The 15,614-nt window shown below is 40.4% G+C and overlaps 1 protein-coding gene across 1 annotated transcript in view; it reads left to right on the forward strand.

The window, feature by feature from the left end:
- Positions 1-8,839: 8,839 nt before the first annotated feature.
- FEZ2 (fasciculation and elongation protein zeta 2) overlaps positions 8,840-15,614 on the forward strand; it is a 49,589-nt gene continuing 42,814 nt past the window's right edge. Inside the window, exon 1 of the mRNA XM_034657292.1 lies at positions 8,840-8,963. Within this exon, the coding sequence (XP_034513183.1) occupies positions 8,840-8,963 (124 nt within the window). The remainder of the gene's footprint in view (positions 8,964-15,614) is intronic.

Raw genomic sequence — 15,614 nt, forward strand, 5'->3', positions numbered from 1 at the left:
CCTTTTGGATAGAATAGCTCTTGTGTGAAAGAGCAATTTTGAAAAGAAAGGAGAAAAATGAATGTGTTATGGAAAACAAGTTTTTGTACCTACGTATTACTTCAGAGAGGGGAAAAATGTACTCTGGGGGCATCTTGCTCTATCCGTCTTAGCCTGTTGTCAAATCACTGACTCAGGGATGAACTCATTGGAGAAACACGTGGTGCATTGAGGTAGGAGGAGAGAACGAATGGAAATCTATACTAGAGACGGTATAATCATTTCGTAAGTTTCACTTACTCTTAGCTGCCTCTTGTGACTCTCCCAGTCCTTGCTGATCTTATAGAAGGATGGTATTTAGAGACAGGAGAAATTTCAGAGGACACTCAAGCCACACATTGCATCCAATAGGATCTTAAGTATCCCAGAAAGAAAGACATTTGGCTTTGGCTTACCTACAACGCTGGGAAAGAACATTTTGCCTGCCAGGGCAATCTCTTCCAAGGGTGAATTTGTAAAGGTCTTGTTCCTGTGGTCTTGGAAGTATATGTCATTGTTATGTTATTTCAGATTTGCTGGCCTCTGAGTGACCTCATAGTTGCAATAGCTCTTACCATCTATCTCCCTTCTGTTATGTGAGCTCCTGTAAGAGAGGACAGCTCCTTGTCATTGTCATGTCCCTATCACAATGCCTGCAAAATTATAACCATCGAAGAAATGTTTGTTGCTGTATTAATATTTCTGGGGACTGGAGTGGTTTATGACTCTAGACTCTCCACCACTGTTCTGTTACTATTCTCACCTGAGCATAAGGGAACTGGTCCTTATCATATGCATATAGGGGCGCCTGGGTGGCTCAGTTGGTTAAGTATCTGCCTTTGGTTTGGGTCATGATTCCATAGTCCTGGAATCAAGTCCCACATCAGGCTCCCTGCTCAGTGGGGAGTCGGCTTCTGCCTCTCCCTCTGCCCCTCCCCCATTAGTGCACACACTCTCTCTCTCTCAAATAAATAAATAAATAAATAAGTAAAATCTTTAAAAAAAGAATATCACATGCATGTACCAACTAGAGCTAATTTAATGGGTAGAAGGAGAGCCAGAAATCTTCTTACATTTGCTACTTAATTTTTTTAAGATTTTATTTATTTCTATTTTTTGCTACTTAATTTTTTTCGGATCCTAAAAGCAAAATTGGTTAATTGGCAAATATTTGTAAAATACAGAAGAGTATTAAGAATAAAATGAAACGACTTTTATTTGTATCCCTCAGAGGATTCCATTTTGCATGCATGTATATGTATGTGCCTGTGTGTGTGTGTGTGTGTGTGAGAGTTTGTGTATGAGTGTGTGTGTACATCCTGAGAATATGCCTTACATCTCTTCTTGAATGTGTGAACCTTTGTCTTTGTCTTTGGGAGTCACAGAATGTGAAGCAACATAAAAAGTGCCGCTTAATATTTTATTTTCATAAAAATATTGTTATAGTCTATATTTAATATAATGGAATGATAATTTGAAATAATAATTGATTTATTTTTTCTTCCCATACTTCCTGCTACCCTGTAATCTTTCCTCAGGTGGGTCAAGAGACAGGAAGCCTCCTTTCAAGGGAAGCTTTTTAATTTCAAACCTATAATCCAGGTGTGACACCAAGGGATCAGGGAAAATATATGTGGTCAACTCTACTCTCCCCAATACTTTTTCCCCTTTCCACTACAAATGTGAGGAAATATGACAAAAGTTATGTTAGGAAGTATAACAAAAGAAAGATCTCAATCCAGCTGTAAAAATAACAGAAATTATAAAAATTAGCTTCAAAAGAAATGTATAGGACTAACGTACAGAAAATTGTTATAAAAATTACCCTATTGAGGCTCTGGAAAGAAGACAGGAAGAAGTGTAGGGACCTGTCTCATTTTTGATAGGAAGACGTAATATTACAAAAATGTTAATTCCCCCATAAATTGATTTATAAAGTTCATGCAATCCCAAAGATCACATGGAAGAACAAACATGCAGGAATATTTGGGAAATTCTGAGTTGGGAGGGGTGGGAAAATGTACTCCAGCACAAACTAAAATGTAGTATGGAACTGTAGAAATGTGTTCCTCGTGCTCCTGGTGTGAGAATAAGTCAGATCAGTGGAGCAGAAAGGAGATCTGAAATAGAGTCCAAGGTATGTGGGAGTTTTGCTTCCCCAAATGTATGGCCGTCATTTCCCAATTTTTAGAAAAGATTTTATTTATTTATTTGAGAGAGGGAGAGTGCACAGAGGGAGAGGGAGGAGCATACCACCCCCCTGATGAGAGGAGAGCCCCCTGTGGGACTCGATCTTAGAACCCTGAGATCATGACCTGAGCCAAAGACAGGCGCTCAGCCAACTGAGCCACCGAAGGGGGGCCCCTCCCAGTTTCCTTTATTGTTGTCCTCCTCCTTCTTCTATCCTTTGTCCTCCAAACATCTGGAGTCATTGCCTAAAAACATAGCTGAGTTTATGTTTTTAGGGTCGTTCCATGTGGGGTGCTTGTCCCCTGGCTCTTTGCGAGGGGGACTCGATCTCATTCTTGGAGCTCTGGCTTAAATTCAAAGAACTTCCCTCAAGCAGTCTGCAGGAGGAAGCTACCCTGCATCTCCACCCCATCGTCCTCTCTCTGCGCTGTATGTTTCCTTCTCAGCACTTTGCAAGTCCTACTTGCTTGTCTGACTGCTGCTTTCTGTCTCCTCCCCACACTGTATGCTGCCAGGTACGGCGGCCTGCGTGGCAGGGACCGTGCTTTGCTTCTCACTGGGCTTCTGCCCCGGCGCGGTAGGCTTGCAATTGATATTTGTTGAGCGACAAAAGGAATGCGTGCATAAAGGAATAATAAAGGTAGATCTTCAAATCAGCAGTTATTGAAGTAATGAAGTTTGGGCCACAGGATAGCTCTTTGGAAACAAAAAATTGCGTGAACTCTTTATTTTCTTATAAAGAATTTCTTAAAAATAAATTTAAGATTGACCGAACTTTTAAATTTAAATTGTAAAAGCATAACATCTTGTAAAGAAAACATAATTGAATGTTTTCATGTATTTTGTGAGCTCATACATGAGTATGATTCTTGTGAAGACATGAACGTGAGACATCCCAGGGGTGTCTAAGAAATTGCTTTTTTCTTACATTATGTTAAAATATATGTTTTGCATTTACATATATAAACCTATAAGCAACATCACTGTGTTGTAAGTTGTTGTGTGAGTTGTTGTAATAGAGATGACCCCAAAGGTGGTGGCTTAAGCAAGATAGGAGCTTCTTTTGCTCTTAAAGAAGTTTCCGCGTAGGCAGCTCAAGTTTGGCGGGGTGACCCTGCAGTCTCAACCTGCACCTCCAGCTCCTGGCCACCGGGAAGAATGAAGGGTAAAGGGAAATACAGGTCATTTTATTCTATGGTCAACCTGGAAGTTAGTCACATGGACGCGATCTGCATCTTTTGGGTTCCTATCCCACTTACAGGAGCCTGGCTGTGCCGAGCTGCAGCGGAGGCTGGGAAATGTAGCTTGTAGTTGGGCAGCCTTTTTCCAAGCTCAAATTCAGAAGTGTCACTACCAAAAGACAGGGAGAATGACCACTGGTGGATATCTTGTCATTCTTGCCACAAGGAGGCACTCGGCCACCGTACCACCAAGCTTATTTTTTCCTTCTCGTGTTTTGCCTTATATTAGTTTTTAAATTAGTTTTATCTGGATTTTCCCCTTTCTGAAACTCAAAATTTAAAATTTAAGGGGAGGGTGATGCTCTTTTTGCCAGTTTCATTTCCCCTGGACTTTGCAAAAGTTTTTCACTCCATCTTCTATTAAGAAGCCCATTGCCCTTGTACTATGGACAGAACCAGCAAGCCAAAACAGGTGTTTCAGCACATCTACGCCCAATTCTCTGTTTTCAGGATCGTTTTTCTTCTCTCAGAATCATGTCCGTTGACCTGATTTTGTAGAGCAGGGTTCAGCAAACGTTTCCTGTAAAGGATCAGATAACAAATGTTTTAGGCTTTGTGGGTAACATATGGTCTCCAGGGCATAATTTTTTGTTTTGTAACTGTTTAAAATGTACAATTATTGTTAGCTTTCAGACTATTCCAAAACAGACTGTTGACCTGCTTTTGGCGCATATGCTGTAGTTTGCTGACCCCTCTTGTAGAGCAACGAATGGCAACGTGTGTCTGTATATCTCTCCTGACCAGTGAGGGAGTGGCAGTTACAGCGTTCCTGCACCAGGTGATATATACCAAAGAACTACAGGGACATCTTGCTACATCTGAGCAAAGACTGTAACTTGATATATGTACGTTTGCTGCTAAACACTGAGTCTGATGGCCAAAAATTATGATATAGTCAGTATCATAAAGCTTTATGTTTTTTAAAAGATTTTATTTATTTATTTTAGAGAAATAGAGAGAGAGCATGAGCAGGGAAGGGGGGGAGGGAGAAGGAGAGAGAAAATCCCAAGCAGACTGCAGACACTGCATGGAACCTGACATGGGGCCGGATCCCAGGACCCTGAGATCATGACCTGGGCCAAAATCGAGAGTCGGACACTTAATTGACTGAGCCACCCAGGCACCCCATAAACCTTTGTGTTCTATTTATCACATATCACCAGATGAAAGTCAGTTTGTCACATATATCTCAGTGCCTTTTTAAATGTTATAAACATCAAGCTATCTATACATGTCTTTGTTAGAAATCTGCTGATGATACCCTAAGAGCTGACAATACATAGCTTAGAAATGATTCTGTAATTCCTAACTTAAAATAACTACAGATTGCATTCTCTCTGAATACACATTAAGCCATTCATTATATGATTAAGCCACAAGTGTTTACTGAACAGCTACAATATAGCAGGCACTGTACTAGACCATGGGACTGCAACAGTGAACAAATAAAGTCCTTATTCTCCAGTAGGGGGAGCTCACATTCTAGAGAAAAGACAGACAGTAACCATAAGCACATTCATTAAACATGTAGGATGCTGCCAAGTGCTATGGGGAAAAATAAAATATGGAGGTAAGGATATGGATACTATTTGAGGAGCTATCTTAGAGTGGTCAGGAATCTCTAAAATGAGGTGAGAGTTGAACTAATTCCAGAATGCAATCAGGGAGCAAGCTATCTAGGCTCTGAGGGACCAAGTGCAAAGGCACTCAGGCGTGCTCATGACCAGGAATGGGTCAGCTGTCTAGAGGGGCCAGAGTGAAAGGGAGGGTTTCATAAAGAAGGTCAGAGGGCTAATGAAGCCAGATAGCATAGGGCCTTGTAATATGGGTTTTATTTTGAGTGAGATGTGAAGCCTTTGGTGTGTTTGGAGCAAAGAAGGGTTTCTATCAGACTTAGGTTTTAAAAGGACCACTCCAGTTACTGTGTAGAGAACAGACAAAGGGCAAGAGGAGAAGCAGGGACACTGGGTGGGAGGTTATTGTAACTGTGCAGGTGAGAGATGACAGGGCTTGGACTGGCTGGTGGGAGGCAATGTAACTGTTTTCAAGAGGCTCAGCACGCATGAAGTAAGTTTATCTTTAATTGTGTATATTTCTAATCCTGGAGGAATCCAGTACCGCCTAATTGTCTATCCCAGGATAGGCGTTGGTAACCAAGGTCTCTTTCAATGGAAAACAGGCTAATTAAACTAGGATTTATTATGGTTTACTTGTATCTCAAAATCTAGACAGTGCCATATTATTATTACTAATAAAGAATCCTGGCTATAAATTAGGATGACTTCATGAGGCAGTGTTTCCTTTAATATTGAAAGAGTTGATGGAGTGCTATTTAGAGCTGAGTTATGTAGAACACTAATCTTTCAGCAATGGCTTGATTTTCAATCCCCTATTTACATCATTGCATTGCTTTGCAGCAATAAGGAATGAACACAAACAAATGTAACTCTATGCTTAACAATGCAAGGCAACAACTGCATATAAACAAAGCTAAGCTCACCGTGGATCTTCAATTAATTGTTATGAATGACAACTGAGTGATGAATTTTAGCATTTAAAAATTAACACATTCAAGGACTGAGGACATCATAGTAAATTAGAGGACTCTGAATACCCTCCAAGTTAACATATTTTTCTTATTTATTGCCAGGAAGTAGTAGGTGCAGAGTAAATGGAAACTTCCATTCTCTTCCATTTTTTGAAGTTCACTTCAGTGATGAGTTTGGAATTTTTTTTTTTCCTGTCCAGCGTTTCCCAAACTCACTGCCTCCCACCAGCCAGTTGATTTTTGGGTAGTAGCCTCTCTTAAAAAACAAAAAGAGAGTATCTTGTCAATGCAGATGGGTCCTTTTGTTAAGACTGATCTCTTATTTTTTTTAGACAGTTGCAGCTTCCTATAAAGGCAAGTGTACAGACTTAAATATACTATTCAGCTTAATTAATTTTCATATATGTATACACTCATGTAAGTACTACCTGGATCTAGATATAACGTATTTATAGCATCCCCAATAACCTTGCATTTCCTAACAGTCAGTACTCCACCAATGGAAACCATTTTCTGACCTCTGGCTCCATAGTTTTGCCTTTTTTTGAACTTCATACAAATAAAATTATATAGTACGTATTCTTTTGTATCTGGTTTCCTTTATTCAATACTATGTAAAATTTGTCCAAGCTGTCACATGTAGCAGAAGTTCCTTTTTTTTAACCGCTGTTTTGTATTCCATCATGTAAATACACCACAATTTACTTATTATCCATGGTAGTGTTGATGGACTTTGCTAGTCTCCAGATTGGGGCTAATAATAAAGCTGCTGTGAATACTCTCATACATGTCTGATAAGGAATATGCTTACTGGTGTATGTTGACTCTATACCTGGGGTAGAATGCTATGTCAGAGGGTCTCTGCATTGCTGACAAAGGACAAATTATTGCCAGAGAGACAATACTGTTCAATTGTATGAAAAGAATTTGATAGAATGTTTAATTGGATTATTTGGAATTATTTGCTTGGTTATTATTTTTCTTTTAACAAAAATAAAAAGTGAGGAACCACACTGAGATATGACCTCACAACCATTAGGATGGTCACTATCAAAAAAATGATAAATACTGCCGTGAGCAAATTTTCACTCAGTGTTGTCTACATAGAGGACAGAAATTGGCATGTCTGATTAAAATCATAATAAGGGGTGCCTTAGTGGTTTAGTCGGGTAAGTGTCCAACTCTCGACTTTGGCTCAGGTGATGATCTCAGGGTTGTGAGATCGAGCCCCACATCGGGCTCTGTGCTGTGGGTTCTCTTTCTCCCTCTGCCTCTCCCTTCCGCCTCAAATAATAAAGTTTATTTCTAATTATTTTTTTTAAAATGCAGTAAATAACAAGTGTTGGCAAGGATATGGAGAAATTGGAACCCTTGCACCCTGTTGGTGGCAATAGAAAATGGTGCAGCTGCTATGGAAAATGATATGGAGGCTCACCAAAAAATTAAAAATAGGGGCGCCTGGGTGGCTCAGTCATTAAGTGTCTGCCTTCGGCTCAGGGCGTGATCCTGGAGATCTGAGATGGAGCCCCACGTCAGGCTCCTCCGCTATGAGCCTGCTTCTTCCTCTCCCACTTCCCCTGCTTGTGTTCCCTCTCTCACTGGCTGTCTCTCTCTCTGTCAAATGAATAAATAAAATCTTAAAAAAAATTAAAAATAGAATTACCATGTAATCTAGCAATTCCACTTCTGGTTCTATTTCCCAAAGAATTGAAAACAGGATTTCAAAGAGATATTTACATACCATGTTCATTGAGGCATCATTCACGATAGCCAAGAGGTGGAAGCAACTAAAATGTCCATTGAAGATGCATGGATAAAGAAAATGTGGTCTATATATATATCTATACAATGGAATATTATTCAGCCTTTAAAAAGAAAGGAATCCTACAACATGGATAAACCTTGAGGATGTTATGCTAAGTGAAACAAGCCAGTTACCGAAACACAGATAAAGTATGTTTGCACTGATGTGAGGTAGTTGCGAATAGTCAAAATCACAGACAATAGAAAGCAGAACAGTAGTTGCCAGGAACTGGGGAGGGGGGGAAAATGAGCTATTATTCGGTGGATGTAGAGTTTCAGTTTTGCAAGGTGAAAAAGTTCTAGAGACTTGTCGAACGATGTGCATATAGTTCACATGACTGCACTGGATGCTTAAAAATGGTTCAGAGGGTGAATAAAAAAGTTAGATGTTACAGTAGCCTTATAGCTTGGACTGAAAAATATTCCTCTCTGCTTTCAGGCAGACATGTCTTCAAGAAATGAGATGCAGACTGGTGTCTACCAGATTTCCGTGGTTCATAAGCTGTTGTAGAACACAAATGTATTTGCTCACATAGGCTTCTCTGCTTCCTTGTTACCACCACATCGATAGTTTGGGTGGGGGGAAATAAGGTCCTTGCTACGAACAAAATTTGAAAAGTAATTTTTTTAAAAGATTTTATTTATTTATTTGACAGACAGCCAGCGAGAGGGAACATAAGCAGGGGGAGGGGGAGAGGAAGAAGCAGGCTCCCAGTGGAGGAGCCTGATGTGGGGCTCGATCCCACAACGCCGGGATCACGCCCTGGGCCGAAGGCAGATGCTTAACGACTGAGCCACCCAGGAGCCCCTGAAAAGTAATTTTTTAGAAGGTAGTAAGGAGTTATGGCTGATTTACAGAGATTAATAATTTATGAGTACAGGATAATTATTTTTGAGTTCCCTCTGATTAAAGGACTCTATTTTTGCATTTCTGATCTTTGCATGAAACAAAAAACCCCGAAGTTACAACGACTCATAGATAACCTTAGTGAAGCATTCAGGCCATGACCTAGCAGGTCGCAGGGTGTCAATAGACGTGATGGGGTGTGACGGCCTCTCGACAACAGCTGTGCTGGCGCTAAGGCCCGCCGCTGAGAAGAGACCCACGCCACAGGGGAGCCTCTGCCTGCAGCTCCGGGTGGGCACGAGAGCTGCAGAGCAAAGTGAGGCTTTAGCAAGACATCGGAGCTTTCCCAAAACGGTCATGAATTTAGGGAAGGCAGAGAGCATCGTAGGCACACAGTTGTTGATGAGGGCAGGCTTTCCAGTGAAGGATTATTATTGGCCCTTAATTGTCCTAGACTCTGTTTTCTGAGTTGATCTTACTTGAAAGCAGAATGGGCTATTCCGATGCTCAGAAAGAGTTGCCATTTAGTATTAGGGAATTTGTGAATCTGCTTTTGTCTCTCTTGGGGCATGAGCTTTTGGGTTCATCTTGGGGTACTCCTTGACCTTGGGCCACATGCTGCCTGTCCGACCCTTGCCGTAGGGCCCAGGATCTAATTTCAGAGTTAAAGATTGGAATGTTGCCTCCATTTTACTACTTCTTAAATAGATCCAGATAATAACATCATAATGGCTAAAATAAGCAGCATTATTTTTCTCATTGGTACTGAAATTTTCCATAAAGCAGATAATCTACATTGTAAAATTGTAATATTATACATTTTCGGTGGGACTAAAGTTATTTTCATTTAGAATTTAAAAAATATCATAAGCATTTTGCATTTTTCCCTGAATTTATTTTTTTCTTCTCCTTTTTTTCCTTTCCTTCCTCTCTGTCTCTCTCTATCTCTGTCTTTCTGTCTCCCCCCAACCCCCCGACTTAGATACCAATTGAGTCAGTTTGGAATACAATTTGAGCCCCAGAATCAGACAATCCCAACGGGGCTCTCCCTAGTTGTATAAATGTTCCCTCTTAAGCCATCTGTTTCTCCTCTTATAAGATAAAGATGGTAACAGTGTGTCTTTTAGAGTCTTCTGAGGATTACGATGAGCACATAGACATTTTGTGCCTGGCTTATAGTAAGCACTTGATACATGGTGGCTCCTGTATATTATTAACATGCTGGGACCACATAGTAAATGCAACATCAGGAACACTGATCTTCAGTAAGAAAACAAAAAGGGAAAGCTCATAAGCTAAAATCAAAGCTAAATGAAAAAGCTAAAATGATGGCAAAACTGTTGCGAGAGATCTTGAAACTGCAAAATAGATACACAGGAAACAAGTGAGAAGTAGGAAAAATACATACTTTTAGTCAATGAAATAACAAGAAGATTGTTGCATTAAATGAACAAAAATTAGTTAGGCCATAAGCTAAGCAAGAGAATTTTCCTAACCATGATCCCCATTTATATTGGTAAGACTGGTTTAGGGGATGATATTTCTTTGAATTGTATGGGAGATAGAAAAAACTGTGAGCTTACGAATCTCCTGGCCCAACTCAATCTTTTCACAGGTCAAGAGACTAGGGTTCTAAGAGGCTGAACACCTTGCCTAAGGTTACACATCTCCTGATGGCAGAGCTAGATCAGAACATGGGTCCTCTGATTAGAGCCCAGGGGGATATCCTACTGGGGCACACAGATTTCAAATTGTGACAAGATCAAAAAACCAAAAGAACTTTCATGCTGGGATGAGAACAACTTTGCCTTCATATCAGGGATCATTTTTTCACCCATGGAATTCAAAGCATTCTAAAGAGATATCATTATACCCATTTTCCAAATGGAAAATAGAAACAGAGATAGGCTCTTGGTTGACTAGCTTTGCAACCCAGTCTCAGGCACCATAAATAGACCCATCATGCCCATGCCAGCTGCTACGTCAACCTGTGGGACATTCCTGCCCTGACTCTGGGCCATCTTACAGCTTGCTTTCTATTGTTTATAGTCCTTCACCATTGTCTCCTTTCTACCAATATAAGACTTCCAGAGGATTATTTTCTGTTGTTCATAGATAGATCTCTAACTTCTTGAACAGTGCCCAGCATGGATTTGACTATCAATGAGAGTCATGCCATTTCTCGAATGAACAAAAAAATTGATAATCTGGGTTTCTCTGTCTAGCCACTTGAATTGGCAGGTGAATTTTGGGCCATATGTGTAGACTCTGATTTGGAGACCTCTACTATGTATTGTCCAACTCCACGTTCTGCAACCTTGGGTCAAAGGTACCTGCCCTTGGGTCATACCCTGGATTCCAGGATACAACATACTGAGCAACTGAGCACATTCCATGCTCCACTCAAGACTGACGGGAAAGAAGATAAGAGGTATGCTCTAGAAGACTGGACTTCTGTATTTCAGAGCTATAAAAAAGGACTCCTCCCATCCTTGTGCATGGTGAGAACTTTGTTGATGCTTCCTTAGTGAGGTCAGTTAAGTCGCCCCTCTGGGAGAAGGAATAAAACCCAACGCTTGTGGACACAAACCCCAGGAATCCAAACAGGGCTTCCCTCCAGCGGAATCAGCCAACCACCATTATCAAGATTAACTCTGCCTTCAGACGGGGTGTGCAAGGTTTCCTTTAGCCTAAAGCTGTACTCGATTTTCATCTGAAGCATACCTCACCAGCATAAGCAGTCTGTTTAACCCCTGATGTCAGAGTTGGACAGCAAAACAGCTTTAGGCTTTTGTTTTGTTTCTTTAAGCAAAACAGCTTCAGTCTCCCTGGTGAAACAGTCCTCCATCAACAACCTCCAGTGTAAACAGAAAACCGTCCACACACGCTGCCTTATTGCAGACCTGCTCTAACTCCTGACCGCCAGGTGTTGTCTGTAGGCTTCCCCAACAGGGCCTGAGGGTTCACACTAACTTAACTGATGTGGTCACCTTACTAGACAGCATATTTGCCCTCCAAGGCCCCTGAGACTGACCCCTTTGGGGACTTCATGTCATGTCAAAGGTAGGCGGAGTATGACCTTCTTGCAACATGCACAAGAAGATCAAATTATACGGGGCCTTGGGTGTTAGCAAACACACTGCTCATCGTGAAAGCACCTCAGAGTGGATATTGTATTTTCATTTCTCACCCTGCAAAAGCACCCTTGTCATCATCAGCTACGGCTGAAATGGGCCAATCAGGATCTAAGAATTGACCATCCGCAGGCTGAGACAAACCACGCTGGTCACATGCAGATATAGTGGGTGACACACTGCTTCTGGAGAAAAGGATAGACAAGCCATCCAATGGATCTTCAAGATGGGCAACACTTCTAGGCCTTGGGGATGTTTTCAATGCCCTCTGCTTCAGCCTTGGTTGCTTCTGTTTTTATACTGTCCTGTGATCAACATAAGATATGAGGTTTAGAAGGGAAGATGCTGATAAGTAAGTTGAAATGAGAAAAAACCAGTGTCTGCAACACAATGCACATACCTGACCAGGTCTTCTGATGGTCAGATTCCTGCTACATGGCCGCTGGCCACCCCCAGTTGGCAGACCCATCGAAATACCTTGTCAAATCCCCCCAGAATTGGCCTTAATTTCTGACCCCAAGACAAGATAATTATAAGGTTGGGAGGAGTCTTCTCCTAAAGCAATCCTGACCCCTACACAGCTCTAAGGACAGATGGAATAAGTGTGAGGAGCACTGAATTACTATAATACCTATTGTTGAAGAAAACCATTTCATGGACTTAGAGCATTGGGACAATATTTGTCCCTCACAAATACGTCCTTCCAAAAAAGGAAATCCTTCCAAAAAAGGAAGTTAAAAAAAAAAAAAGGAAGTAGAGATGGCTTTTGTGGCTTTGGTGAGGTTTCATCTCATTCTATACCTGTTTCTCTGGTGAACATTCTGCCATATACTTTTTCCTACACTTGTTGGGAAGCCAAAGTGAGTGGGTCATTGATGAGTCTTTAAAGAGAAGACCAACATGACTCTCCCTTCTTCTGCCTGGCCCCCTAGACTAACATGGCAAAAATTCAGATTTTTTCTATAGGTCATCAGGCTTAGACTTAAGACAGGAAGTCTCAAGAATTGTTTTTGCAAATAGCTTATCATCAGAGGAAATGTCAGCTGAGTCAGGAGCATTATTCTTCAAATGGATGTGGGTGTTGAGGGATTTAATTGGGGTGAATAGTTAAACAAGACAAAGATGGTTTTTCCTTGGGGACCCATGTACTCTATAAAAGGGCCAAAATAGAAATGCTTACACAATGACTTTCTTCCTAAAAATTCAGAGCACTTCAGAAATGCCCATTAATTGTATTTTCAGCTCAACGCTGAAGGTTAGTAAACTTATGATGCAAATAGGTTTTCTGGGAAGTTACATATATGCCCATAACCCGTTGGATGGCGATGTATAGTCGTTAGAAAAACTGACAATTTATTGAGTACCATCACCAAATATCACCAAGGGCTGCAAATATAAACCTTGTAGAGGAGAGTTGTGAGATATTTGGAGGGCTTCAAGAACGATCAGCCCACCAAGTCTCCCTACAAGTTCTATTTTTCAATTTCAATGTTTAAGCACTGGATATTTTCATTTGTTTGGTCTTGTGTGGAGAGATTTGATGTTAAAGTCTGTTATTATAGTGGGTGTGTATCTTTCCATCTTTAGGAAGGTAGATGCTGTATTATTTGGTGTATAGATGTTTATGATGGTCGCATCTCAGAGTCTTTAACATTACAAAGCAGCCCTATCCAAAGCACATTCTATGACATCCAATTACTTTCTGTGGTATCCAATAGAACTTTTGTAATGATGGACACGGTTTTTGCACTCTTTAAATTAATTAATTAAATAAAATTAAAAATTCAGGTCTTCAGTCGCATTACCCACACTTCAGACGCTCAGTAACTACAGTTGCTAGCTGCTACGGAATTGGAGAGCGTGGTTATCTAGTATCTTCTTTGTCTTGCTTGATACTTTTTTCTTGAATTCTATCTTGTCTGTTATCAAAGACTCGACGCCTGCTTTCTTTTTGTTTGCTTTTGACTGGCACAATTTGGCTAACATTTATTTTTAACCTTTCCGGATCACTTTTTCTTAGGCAAGTCTCTTGTACAGAGAACAGAGTTGAATTCTGTTTTTTTCCTTAGGTTGAGCCCATTTGCATTTATTGATATAACCTCTATGTTTGATCTTTTTTCTTTCATTTTTTGTACATAGTATAAATAATAATAATGCCATCTCTTTTTAGTTCATGTGTACTGGCTTCATGCTCTGAGCTAACTAAAATTAGCTTGCATCCTCTTTCTTCTCTCATCTCTCATCCGCTTTCCAATTTTAGTCAATAATATTATCTTTCTTAGTGTTTACCTTTATAGTCTTAGGCTTCTACAATTCAGTTTGTCAGCATTAAATGATATCCTATGACTTCCTCCAACTGCTCATGATGCAATGAACATTTTACTTACCACATTCTCTGTCCTCTTTTTTTCTCCAACATTTTATTATGAAAATTTCCAAATTGACAGTGAAGTTGAAAGAATTTTTACAGTGAACACTGATATACCCACTGGCCAGATGCTATCATTAACATTTTACTATATTTGGCTTATCAGTATGTGTCCACCCATCCATCCTTCTGTCCATCTGTCAATCCATCTCATTCTTTTATGTACTTCAAAGTAAATTAGTACATTGACCCTTAAATACCTCAGCCTATGTATCACTAACTAGAGTTTAAATATTTATTTAAGGTATTTTCCTTTTGGTGTAAAATGTACATGTTGTAACGCACCTATGTCTTATGTATATCTTTGCTAGTTTTGAAGATTGCATACGTCTGTGTAACCTGATCCCCTAACAAGATATAGAACATTGCCATTGCCCCCAGAACATTCCTTAGTGCTCCTTTCAAGTTAATCCCCACTCATCAATCAGAGGCAAACTTCTGATTTTTTTTCCTATCATAAATTAGTTGTACCAGTTTTAGAACTTCGCAGAAATAGAATCAGACAATATGTACTCTTTTGGGTAAGGCTTCTTTTGCTCAGCATAATGCCTTTGAGATTCGCTCAGGTGATCGAGTCCTATTTGTTACCCTGTAGTATTTTCTTGTAAGAACATATGGCATTTTGTATATTCTCTTATTAATGCATACTTTGTTTCCATTTTGGGGCTATTATGAGGAAAGCTTCTATGAACATTTTTTTAATGATTTTATTTATTTATTTGAGGGAGAGAGCACAAGAAGGGGGGGCAGAGAGAGAGTGAGGAGAGGGAGAAGCAGACTCCCCACTGAGCAGGGAGCCCGATGTAGGGCTCCGTTCCAGGAACTTGGGATCATTACCTGAGCCAAAGACAGCTGCTTGACTGACTTGCCACCCAGGTGCCCCAAGCTTCTATGAACATTTTTGTACAAGTGTTTTTGTTAGCTTTTTAAATTTCTCTTTGGTTGATAACTACAAGTAGAATTACTCGGTCATATGGTATGACATAGGGGTATGTTACTTTGTGAGAAACCTGGGACTATTTCCCGATCAGTTTATATCCACACCAAGAATGCTGTTTTCCTCACATCTTCACCAGTATTTGCTGTTGTTAATCTTTTTAAATTTTAGCCATTCTGGTGAATATATACTGGTATCAGATCGTGGTTTTAATTTTCATTTCCTTGAGACTAAAAACATCGAGTACTTCATTTGCTTACAGGCCATTTGTATATTTTGTTCTATGAGCATGTATTAAAATATTTTGTCTGGGGCGCCTGGGTGGCTCAGTCGTTAAGCGTCTGCCTTTGGCTCAGGGCGTGATCCTGGCGTTATGGGATAGAGCCCCGCATCAGTCTCCTCCACTGGGAGCCTGCTTCTTCCTCTCCCACTCCCCCTGCTTGTGCTCCCTCTCTTGCTGACTGTCTT

This window comes from Ailuropoda melanoleuca, chromosome 4 (genome assembly GCF_002007445.2).
Source record: "Ailuropoda melanoleuca isolate Jingjing chromosome 4, ASM200744v2, whole genome shotgun sequence".
In the NCBI taxonomy this organism is placed as follows: Eukaryota; Metazoa; Chordata; class Mammalia; order Carnivora; family Ursidae; genus Ailuropoda; species Ailuropoda melanoleuca.